Here is a 13210-nt window from a genome sequence, read left to right on the forward strand (position 1 = left end):
AGGTACATTGCACAATGCTCTAGCCAAACATATTACATTAAACAACAATGAACATTACTTTTTATTCAAGGTGCTAGAAGTTATTTCTCCTGATGTAAGGGGAGGTGATATCAGAACCTACACAGAAAGTAAGGAAATGCAATGGATTATTTCATTAAGAGCTGACAAAGGTTTTGGCTTGAATGAGAGAGCCTCTATAAGACCAAAACTAAAACAACGTAGAAATGTCAAATGAATTGTTATACACTGATTATATACAGATGTATTTACTTTTTAATTTATATATAGTTTTGTGTTTCTTAATATAATTCAGTTAGTCATAACATTCTGATCAATATGTTTGTAATTTGATGCCTAGCCATTATTTATCTTTCAGCAATGCATTTTATGAAGCTTTTATATATTGTTTTTTATCTATCATTTTAAACATCATCTATAATCTTTAAAAATGATGGGCAGTACCTTGTTTGCTAATTAACCATGAGTATGAGTCATCATCTGCAGGTATATAAGCATGCAGTTAACACTTAGATTTTTGTATGGATCTGATGAAGCTACATGCGAAAGCGCTTATCCTGTCTTATATTTTTGTATTAAAAGTGGAGATTTTAATTAATTTTTGCATCGTTTGACTTCCTCACTGTCGCTCAGCTCCTGGCTTTATTTACTGATTTTAAACTTTTTTTCTGTGAACCTGATCGTTTACCTGTCCCATTGGATTTACTTTGCTACATTAACAAATAAATAAGGTGCATTTCTTATTCTTATCTGTTTTTATCATGATAAGTACTTTTTCGTTTGACACATTTTTCATTCTTGTGGCTTTATTTAGTTTAACTCATATTTTTAGGTATTATTTTTTCTTTTGCTTTAGCTTATATATGTAAAATTAACAGCTAGAGTGATTGATTGGTATGTCTATATGTGTATGTGTTTGAGAGAGGGCAAAAAATAATTTTAAAACTCATGTGTTGCTAGATTAGAAAGATAGACATATGTGCCCTTGTCAGCTTTAATGATAGAATCAAGAGTTATATCAACAGGAATACACACAAACATATAGATCTAGATATAGATCTAGATACACACACACACACACACACACACACACACACACACACACACACACACATATATATATATATATATATATATATATATATATATATATGTACATACACATATACATATATAGATATTTTTACATGATTTGTGTGCATAACTGTGTGTATATATCTATAGATATATGTAGAAATATATATAGTATGTGCATGGACTTGTTTTTGTATATTTAAGAGCATTTATATTCCTTTATGTATCTACATTATGTTGTATATATGTATTAGTATGTAGTGCTTGTAAGTTATTAATCATCAAATATTCAATGTTAAATTGCAGTACACAAGATTGACAAAAGGTTAACAGAACAAGAATTTCAGACTGTTGACCTTATCATTGAAATTCAACATCTTACTGAAAAACATGGAAGATCAAGAAAATAAAGCAATGACTATGTAATACTAATTAATGAAAAAAATGTCCTGGAGCTATAGTACCATAAAGAGGCTCTCAGAAAATTAGAAAAGGTAATGAAATTACGCAAAAAGAAATACACAATAAACAAAGAATGTTTAAAAAAAGAAAATGACTGTTTCAGAATAGTTACTTCATGACTAAATATTTTAATAATAAATTTGAAATAAATTTAAGAATAAATTTGGATGTCATGGTGGTGCAGTGGTTTGTGTTTTCATCTCACAGCAAGAGATTCTCTGGTTTGATTCATGACTGGGGTGCCTTCTCTGTGGAGTCTGCATGTCCTCCCTGCATTCATGTGGGTTTCCTTTTGGTGCTCTGGTTTCCTAATATGCTACAAAGAAATGCATCTGGAGCATTTCTCCCTGGCCTCCACTGATAATTGGCTCATTCCGAGTCAGATTTTCATGGTAAACAAATGTTAAATAAATAAATAAATAAATAAATTCATATACAATTACTTTTTATTCCAGTCTCAAAGACAAATTGATAAACTCTGGTACAGTTTTAAGAAAATACCAAAATCATTCATTGAATGTAATGCAATATTGGACTTCTTCTGTATATAGACATATCGTATAACAGGTAAATATTCTATAACATTCATAAAACTATTAATTTAAATATTTCTTAAATTTTAGCATTTTTAATTACATCTAATCTGCTGCTAACTTAAATGTTTCTAGACTTCTATCATTTAGTTATTTTTATAAGTCAGGTAAAGCCTATTTATTAAATTAGCAGCATTTTGATAAGATAAGGTAATTATAAATCATTGAGACATTTTGTAACTCTACTACTTTATAATTTTACTGGGGAAGAATTCCTACCCTATTAGAAGTATTGATTTATCCTTATGTCTTATACTTTCATATCTTGCAGTTAATTTGCAATCTAACAGACAGACTTTCAAGATAAAGCGTGTGTGTGTTTTCTTCGTTTAGCTTTAAAATAATACAGTGCCAACACTGTGAACTTTTTTAATAGTGAGTCAAGCATTGGATAAGTAGATTAAAATCAGAAAATTTAGAATAAACAGCAGAAATCAATGGATGTGTGGTGAAGCACAGGAATATGTCTAAACATATACAGACACTGCAATCTTGTAGTTCAAAACAAAGCATTCCTAGTTGTGATTGTGTGTGTGTGTGTGTGTGTGTGTGTGTGTGTGTGTGTGTGTGTGTGTGTGTGTGTGTGTGTGTGTGTGTGTGTGTCTGTGTGTGTGTGTAGCATCCCACCAAGCATTAGTTGTCAAGCATATGTCTACTGTGTGCTGTAATAAACTCTTGCTCCCCAAAACCCTGACTAGAATATAACCAGTGTTTGAAAATGAAAAAAAAATATTTGTGGTTGATTTTTAATTATTTGGCTCCCTACCGAAATGTTGTCACTCAAAATATGCAGTGCTGACAAAATGAATAAAAAAGAAACCAAAAATCACAGAAAAGGGAGAATCCTGAAGATCTCTCTTCTCCTTTTAACTTCTTTTTTATTTTTTATTTTATTTATTTTTATTTTACATTTGTTGACCAGGCTAGTCTAACTGGATACATGTCCATTTTCAGTAGAGGCCCGGGAAGAAAAGCTCCAGGAAAACATACAATTTTAATAGAGGATGTAACAGAAACAATGTAAACAGCAGTAATTGTTACATAAAAACATTATACCAAAAAAAAAATGATTAAAAACATTTTTTTTTATTTTTTTTTTTTTAACAGAAGATTATTTATTTATTTATTTTTGGTCAATTAATGCCATACTTTGATCATGAAAACCAGTCTGCTATTTGTAAAATCAGCTGCAATAGGTTTAGGTGCTATACACACTAAAAATACAAATAATTGTTTAAGTCAACTACATATATTAAATATATATATATATATATATATATATATATATATATGCAGGTAGATTATGATATTTTCTATTTACAGACAGAAAAGGAAGCAGCCACACTGTGCCTGTGCTTTTCCTAGACTTATGTTTTTAAAGCAGTGAAATTATTGCTCCTTAGGCTAAAGAACCTTGCATTTCTTTTATTCTTTCTTTTTTATTTATATTTCAATTTATTTTCATTTGTTAGGTGGATGATGCCAACCACTGTTTAGTAGTATACAATGCTTTTCCACTGTTAATTTAAAAGTGATTACAAGGAGTTATTCATTTATTTATCTTTTATTTTATTTTAATAAGTACAGGACTCCCTGCCAGTTTAAAATAAGCAAGCCTTCAAGAAGTAAACAATTGAAATAGTTCACTGTCTCAAATAATGTAAGTTGACACTATGTGCTTTACATAAAAAAGCAAACTCAGCTTGTCTTCAGGCAGGCACAAACCAGATAAAAATAAAAATTGAACTGAAAAAATTCCAATAGAATGTCTAGGTCTTGTCAGAGGAAGATTGAAGAATAAAAATAAAACTTTTATTTGTAAAAATTGGCAATATTAAAAACATTTAATCACTTCCAGTAAGCAGTTTCGTCTCTGTGTAGGAAACCTCTTAAAACAATTGATTCTTATCAATTATGCCCCCTTAAATAATCCACTCTCCATTGTAGAGGTAAGTCAGATGGCCATCAAGCCCCCAGATAATTAACAACCCACATCACTAACTTAAGAACTCAGATACATCACTTTAAAAATGAACATTATAAAACCGTGTGTAGCAATTTAATTCCTAATATTTTAATGGAGGTATTTAATTTAATTTGCCTGCAAATATTTCAATATTCTATTTCATCTTCCCTACCGCATCTTGTAAAATAATAAAAAAGATGTTTTAGGCAGCATCCCAATGTGGGCCTTGTTTAAGTTTGGATCCCTTGCAACATTTCTTAAGTGCTTCTCACTAGCTTCTGCACATCTTATTCAATATCCTATGTTTGCATGTTGGTATTTTGATATTTATGCACCTGTCTCTTGTCTTTGACCTAGGTGAAAATATGCATTAATATAAATAACATGTTGGAATGGAATTCCTACATCTTCACTGGCAATAGTGGCACTGTTTGATATGATCTGAGAACTTTGAATAATTTCATGTTCATACAATACATTTCATAATGCTTTTAAACACATTTTAGAATATTAGATGTAACAATGATACCTTGTGAAGACTCCCAGATAAATAATAAACACACATATTTAAATTGACATTTAATATAAAAGTTCACAGTTTCTAATGATAAAAATGAATACATCATTGTCGTATAGCAGACCAATTGCACTTCACTTTGAAATTGTTAAAGTAGCATCAATTAATTGTAACATTTATCAATATTTGATGTAACTTGAAAGACTTACTGGTAGGTTTTGTTGCAGAAACAGTGGTTTGTGCTACAAAACAAATATTTACAGAAATTAGTAAACTTAAGTAAGATTCGCTTGCAGATTCACATTTGCTAATGCATACTTTTCATCTTACTACATCTTTTCCATAACCATAAATACAGCCTTCCTTTATTCTATAAGCTACTATTCATGTATACTTCTACATCTTTATTTTATTTTTACTCAAGTAATTTTATTTTTTTCAAAGATAATAGTAATAAACTTTTACATTTCAGGCAAAAATAAAACTATAATAAACTATTTACAAAGTGTGCAAATGGACTCAAAACCAAAAGGGATAAAAGGAAAAACAATCTGACACGAAACAAATAAAGAAAGTTACACATTGTTAGAGGAAATCTTACTTCCTCTCTACTTAAGTAGATGAAACTGTGTCTGATTTAAGTGTCTCAATAAGGAAGAGAAACTTCTGAATCTTTACATACTACAAAAAATGAATACAACATAAAGTAATTACCTAACAAATTAACTAACAAATAAATAAGGTGCATTTCTTATTCTTATCTGTTTTTATCATGATAAGTACTTTTTTGTTTGACCCATTTTTCATTCTTGTGACTTTATTTAGTTTAACTCATATTTTTAGGTATTATTTTTTCTTTTGCCTTAATGTATATATGTAATATTAACAGCTAGAGTGATTGATTGGTATGTCTATATGTGTATGTGTTTGAGAGAGGGCAAAAAATAATTTTAAAAGTCATGTGTTGCTAGATTAGAAAGATAGACATATGTGCCCTTGTCAGCTTTAATGATAGAATCAAGAGTTATATCAACAGGAATACACACAAACATATAGATCTAGATATAGATATAGATATACACACACATACAAACACACACACACACACACATATATATATATTTATATATATATATATATATATATATATATATATATATATATATATATATATATATACATACATATACATATATAGATATTTTTACATGATTTGTGTGCATAACTGTGTGTATATATCTATAGACATATATAGAAATATTTATAGTATGTGCATGGACTTGTTTGTGTATATTCAGGAGCATTTATATTCCTTTATGTATCTACATTATGTTGTATTTATGTATTAGTATGTAGTGCTTGTAAGTTATTAATCATCAAATATTCAATGTTAAATTTCAGTACACAAGATTGACAAAAGATTAACAGAACAAGAATTTCAGACTGTTGACCTTATCATTGAAATTCAACATCTTACTGAAAAACATGGAAGATCAAGAAATTAAAGCAATGACTATGTAATATTAATTAATGAAAAAAATGCCCTGGAGCTATAGTACCATAAAAAGGCTCTCTGAAAATTAGAAAAGGTAATGAAATTACGCAAAAAGAAATACACAATAAACAAAGAATGTTTAAAAAAAGAAAATGACTGTTTCAGAATAGTTACTTCATGACTAAATATTTTAATAATAAATTTGAAATAAATTTAAGAATAAATTTGGATGTCATGGTGGTGCAGTGGTTTGTGTTTTCATCTCACAGCAAGAGATTCTCTGGTTTGATTCATGACTGGGGTGCCTTCTCTGTGGAGTCTGCATGTCCTCCCTGCATTCATGTGGGTTTCCTTTTGGTGCTCTGGTTTCCTAACATGCTACAAAGAAATGCATCTGGAGCATTTCTCCCTGGCCTCCACTGATAATTGGCTCATTCCGAGTCAGATTTTCATGGTAAACAAATGTTAAATAAATAAATAAATAAATTCATATACAATTACTTTTTATTCCAGTCTCAAAGACAAATTGATAAACTCTGGTACAGTTTTAGGAAAATACCAAAATCATTCATTGAATGTAATGCAATATTGGACTTCTTCTGTATATAGACATATCGTATAACAGGTAAATATTCTATAACATTCATAAAACTATTAATTTAAATATTTCTTAAATTTTAGCATTTTTAATTGCATCTAATCTGCTGCTAACTTAAATGTTTCTAGACTTCTGTCATTTAGTTATTTTTATAAGTCAGGTAAAGCCTGTTTATTAAATTAGCATCATTTTGATAAGATAAGGTAATTATAAATCATTGAGACATTTTGTAACTCTACTACTTTATAATTTTACTGGGGAAGAATTCCTAACCTATTAGAAGTATTGATTTATCCTCATGTCTTATACTTTCATATCTTACAGTTAATTTGCAATCTAACAGACAGACTTTCAAGATAAAGCGTGTGTGTGTTTTCTTCGTTTAGCTTTAAAATAATACAGTGCCAACACTGGGAACTTTTTAATAGTGAGTCAAGCATTAGATAAGTAGATTAAAATCAGAAAATTTAAAATAAACAGCAGAAATCAATGGATGTGTGGTGAAGCGCAGGAATATGTCTAAACATATACAGACACTGCAATCTTGTAGTTCAAAACAAAGCATTCCTAGTTGTGATTTTTTGTGTGTGTGTGTGTGTGTGTGTGTGTGTGTGTGTAGCATCCCACCAAGCATTAGTTGTCAAGCATATGTCTACTGTGTGCTGTAATAAACTCTTGTTCCCCAAAACCCTGACTAGAATATAACCAGTGTTTGAAAATGAAAAAAAATATTTGTGGTTGATTTTTAATTATTTGGCTCCCTACCGAAATGTTGTCACTCAAAATATGCAGTGCTGACAAAATGAACAAAAAAGAGACCAAAAATTACAGAGAAGGGAGAATCCTAAAGATCTCTCTTCTCCTTTTAACTTCTTTTTTATTTTTTATTTTATTTATTTTTATTTTACATTTGTTGACCAGGCTAGTCTAACTGGATACATGTCCATTTTCAGTAGAGGCCCAGGAAGAAAAGCTCCAGGAAAACATACAATTTTAATAGAGGATGTAACAGAAACAATGTAAACAGCAGTAATTGTTACATAAAAACATTATACCAAAAAAAAAAAAATGATTAAAAACATTTTTTATTTATTTATTTATTTTTTTTAACAGAAGATTGTTATTTATTTATTTTTGGTCAATTAATGCCACACTTTGATCATGAAAACCAGTCTGCTATTTGTAAAATCAGCTGCAATAGGTTTAGGTACTATACACACTAAAAATAGAAATAATTGTTTAAGTCAACTATATATATATATATATATATATATATATATATATATATATATATATATATATATCTATATATGCAGGTAGATTATGATATTTTCTATTTACAGACAGAAAAGGAAGCAGCCACACTGTGCCTGTGCTTTTCCTAGACTTATGTTTTTAAAGCAGTGAAATTATTGCTCCTTAGGCTAAAGAACCTTGTATTCCTTTTATTCTTTCTTTTTTATTTATATTTCAATTTATTTTCCTTTGTTAGGTGGATGATGCCAACCACTGTTTAGTAGTTTACAATGCTTTTCGGCTGTTAGTTTAAAAGTGATTACAAGGAGTTATTCATTTATTTATCTTTTATTTTATTTTAATAAGAACAGGACTCCCTGCCAGTTTAAAGTAAGCAAGCCTTCAAGAAGTAAACAATTGAAATAGTTCACTGTCTCAAATAATGTAAGTTGACACTATGTGCTTTACATAAAAAAAGCAAACTCAGCTTGTCTTCAAACAGGCACAAACCAGATAAAAATAAAAATCGAACTGAAAAAATTCCAAAAGAATGTCCAGGTCATGTCAGAGGATGATTGAAGAATAAAAATAAAACTTTATTTGTAAAAATTGGCAATATTAAAAACATTTAATCACTTCCGGTAAGCACTTTTGTCTCTCTGTAGGAAACCTCTTCAAACAATTGATTCTTATCAATTATGCCCCCTTAAATAATCCACTCTCCATTGTAGAGGTAAGTCAGATGGCCATCAAGCCCCCAGATAATTAACAACCCACATCACTAACTTAAGAACTCAGATACATCACTTTAAAAATGAACATTATAAAACCGTGTGTAGCAATTTAATTCCTAATATTTTAATGGAGGTATTTAATTTAATTTGCCTGCAAATATTTCAATATTCTATTTCATCTTCCCTACCGCATCTTGTAAAATAATAAAAAAGATGTTTTAGGCAGCATCCCAATGTGGGCCTTGTTTAAGTTTGGATCCCTTGCGATATTTCTTAAGTGCTTCTCGCTAGCTTCTACACATCTTATTCAATATGCTATGTTTGCATGTTGGTATTTTGATATTTATGCACTTGTCTCTTGTCTTTGACCTAGGTGAAAATATGCATTAATATAAATAACATGTTGGAATGGAATTCCTACATCTTCACTGGCAATAGTGGCACTGTTTGATATGATCTGAGAACTTTGAATAATTTCATGTTCATACAATACATTTCATAATGCTTTTAAACACATTTTAGAATATTAGATGTAACAATGATACCTTGTGAAGACTCCCAGATAAATAATAAACACACATATTTAAATTGACATTTAATATAAAAGTTCACAGTTTCTAATGATAAAAATGAATACATCATTGTCGTATAGCAGACCAATTGCACTTCACTTTGAAATTGTTAAAGTAGCATCAATTGATTGTAACATTTATCAAGATTTGATGTAACTTGAAAGACTTACTGGTAGGTTTTGTTGCAGAAACAGTGGTTTGTGCTACAATACAAATATTTACAGAAATTAGTAAACTTAAGTAAGACTCGCTTGCAGCTTCACATTTGCTAATGCATACTTTTCATCTTACTACATCTGTTCCATAACCATAAATACAGCCTTCCTTTATTCTATAAGCTACTATTCATGTATACTTCTACATCTTTATTTTATTTTTATTCAAGTAATTTTATTTTTTTCAAAGATAATAGTAATAACCTTTTACATTTCAGGCAAAAATAAAATTATAATAAACTATTTACAAAGTGTACAAATGGACTCAAAACCAAAAGGGATAAAAGGAAAAACAATCTGACATGAAACAAATAAAGAAAGTTACACATTGTTAGAGGAAATCTTACTTCCTCTCTACTTAAGTAGATGAAACTGTGTCTGATTTAAGTGTCTCAATAAGGAAGAGGAACTTCTGAATCTTTACATACTACAAAAAATGAATACAACATAAAGTAATTACCTAACAAATTAACTAACAAATAAATAAGGTGCATTTCTTATTCTTATCTGTTTTTATCATGATAAGTACTTTTTTGTTTGACGCATTTTTCATTCTTGTGACTTTATTTAGTTTAACTCATATTTTTAGGTATTATGTTTTCTTTTGCCTTAGCTTATATATGTAATATTAACAGCTAGAGTGATTGATTGGTATGTCTATATGTGTATGTGTTTGAGAGAGGGCAAAAAATAATTTTAAAAGTCATGTGTTGCTAGATTAGAAAGATAGACATATGTGCCCTTGTCAGCTTTAATGATAGAATCAAGAGTTATATCAACAGGAATACACACAAACATATAGATCTAGATATAGATATAGAGACACACACACACACACACACACACACACACATTATATATATATATATATATATATATATATATATATATATATATATATATATACATATATAGATATTTTTACATGATTTGTGTGCATGACTGTGTGTATATATCTATAGACATATATAGAAATATATATAGTATGTGCATGGACTTGTTTGTGTATATTTAGGAGCATTTATATTTCTTTATGTATCTACATTATGTTGTATTTATGTATTAGTATGTAGTGCTTGTAAGTTATTAATCATCAAATATTCAATGTTAAATTGCAGTACACAAGACTGACAAAAGGTTAACAGAACAAGAATTTCAGACTGTTGACCTTATCATTGAAATTCAACATCTTACTGAAAAACATGGAAGATCAAGAAAATAAAGCAATGACTATGTAATATTAATTAATGAAAAAAAATGCCCTGGAGCTATAGTACCATAAAGACGCTCTCTGAAAATTAGAAAAGGTAATGAAATTACTCAAAAAGAAATACACAATAAACAAAGAATGTTTAAAAAAAGAAAATGACTGTTTCAGAATAGTTAATTCATGACTAAATATTTTAATAATAAATTTGAAATAAATTTAAGAATAAATTTGGATGTCATGGTGGTGCAGTGGTTTGTGTTTTCATCTCACAGCAAGAGATTCTCTGGTTTGATTCATGACTGGGGTGCCTTCTCTGTGGAGTCTGCATGTCCTCCCTGCATTCATGTGGGTTTCCTTTTGGTGCTCTGGTTTCCTAACATGCTACAAAGAAATGCATCTGGAGCATTTCTCCCTGGCCTCCACTGATAATTGGCTCATTCCGAGTCAGATTTTCATGATAAACAAATGTTAAATAAATAAATAAATAAATAAATTCATATACAATTACTTTTTATTCCAGTCTCAAAGACAAATTGATAAACTCTGGTACAGTTTTAAGAAAATACCAAAATCATTCATTGAATGCAATGCAGAATATTGGACTTCTTCTGTATATAGACATATCGTATAACAGGTAAATATTCTATAACATTCATAAAACTATTAATTTAAATATTTCTTACATTTTAGCTTTTTTAATTGCATCTAATCTGCTGCTAACTTAAATTTTTCTAGACTTCTATCATTTAATTATTTTTATAAGTCAGGCAAAGCTTATTTATTAAATTAGCAGCATTTTGATAAGATAAATATATATATGCAGGTAGATTATGATATATTCTATTTACAGACAGAAAAGGAAGCAGCCACACTGTGCCTGTGCTTTTCCTAGACTTATGTTTTTAAAGCAGTGAAAGTATTGCTCCTTAGGCTAAAGAACCTTGCATTCCTTTTATTCTTTCTTTTTTATTTATATTTCAATTTATTTTCATTTGTTAGGTGGATGATGCCAACCACTGTTTAGTAGTATACAGTGCTTTTCTGCTGTTAGTTTAAAATTGATTACAAGGAGTTATTCATTTATTTATCTTTTATTTTATTTTAATAAGTACAGGACTCCCTGCCAGTTTAAAGTAAGCAAGCCTTCAAGAAGTAAACAATTGAAATAGTTCACTGTCTCAAATAATGTAAGTTGACACTATGTGCTTTACATAAAAAAGCAAACTCAGCTTGTCTTCAAGCAGGCACAAACCAGATAAAAATAAAAATCAAACTAAAAAAATTCCAAAAGAATGTCCAGGTCATGTCAGAGGATGATTGAAGAATAAAAATAAAACTTTTATTTGTAAAAATTGGCAATATTAAAAACATTTAATCACTTCCGGTAAGCACTTTCGTCTCTGTGTAGGAAACCTCTTCAGACAATTGATTCTTATCAATTATGCCCCCTTAAATAATCCACTCCCCATTGTAGAGGTAAGTCAGATGGCCATCAAGTCCCCAGATAATTAACATAATCAGGAAAAAATAACAGCATTTTGATAAGCCAGTATGATCTCATTCAAACAATTGGTCCATTTACTCATGTATATTCATAAAAGATAACAAATAACTATTTTTACTGTGAATTGCCAATATGTAGGTTTACAATGAATGATCAAAAGGCAGCCACTATAAATTCCATTTTATAGAATCAAAGTGTTCAAAAAAATGAAGTAATAAAAATGAAAGTCTTTCTGCAGTGAGGCAATCCCCTTATATCCCCCATGTGGGGGATACATCCCCATACCCCCTTTAAATAAATGTACCAATGCCAATACAGCATGTACCTCTCAACTATACCAAATTCCTTGGTATTTACCAGTTTTGAGGTCCAAATAATGGGGTGACATGAATTCCGAGTGGCCCTAAATTCCTAAATTTCCCAGCTTTTTTGGGGGGAATTTTTTTCAGCAATGTTTTTTTTTTTTTGGCTGATGTCGTCATGTGCAGATGCATGTGAGATGATATCAGCTTCGTCAGCAGCCTGCTAGCCTGTCGGAATTCAGCTGAGGGCTCAAGGGGTGTGACTAACTGTGTTTGTTTATGTTTATGGTCGGCAGGCACATCTCACATATGTTATAACTGTTTTTAACTTGGAAGTTGCAGTGTTGCACACGACTTGCGCACAGCAGCTCTTAGTCTTCTTAGGTTCCAGAGTCCAGAGTCACAGACAGAGAGGCAGTGGGTCAGTGACAGTACTGAGAGAGTTGCTGAGTGAGCGGACATGCAGCAATAAACTCAGTGTTTTTTTTTTGTTTTCAATTAATAATCTAGTTAATAGAAGGTAGACAGCAGAGCCGCAGAGGCTTTCGTTTTAAAGGCAAGGCAGGCAACTCCAACCCCTCCCCAAGTCGTTCATGTGAGTGTAGTGCAGTGCAGTACTAGCAGAAGGCAGCAGTGTGTCTCTCTTGGAACTTGGAGCAGTACAGTACGGACACTGCGGTCATAAACAAATATATTACTGCAACTACTTCTTCC

At 30.1% G+C, this 13210-nt stretch overlaps 1 protein-coding gene across 1 annotated transcript in view; it reads right to left on the reverse strand.

The window, feature by feature from the left end:
• Nucleotides 1-13210, reverse strand: part of LOC122804004 (integumentary mucin C.1-like) — a 191268-nt gene that overhangs the window by 105048 nt on the left and 73010 nt on the right. Inside the window, exons 5-6 of the mRNA XM_044073686.1 lie at nucleotides 9436-9468; nucleotides 4840-4872 (exon numbers count right to left, since the gene is read on the reverse strand). Of these exons, the coding sequence (XP_043929621.1) occupies nucleotides 4840-4872; nucleotides 9436-9468 (66 nt within the window). The remainder of the gene's footprint in view (nucleotides 1-4839; nucleotides 4873-9435; nucleotides 9469-13210) is intronic.

Source organism: Protopterus annectens, chromosome 6.part0, assembly GCF_019279795.1.
Source record: "Protopterus annectens isolate FY-2018-M chromosome 6.part0, PAN1.0, whole genome shotgun sequence".
NCBI lineage: Eukaryota > Metazoa > Chordata > Ceratodontiformes > Protopteridae > Protopterus > Protopterus annectens.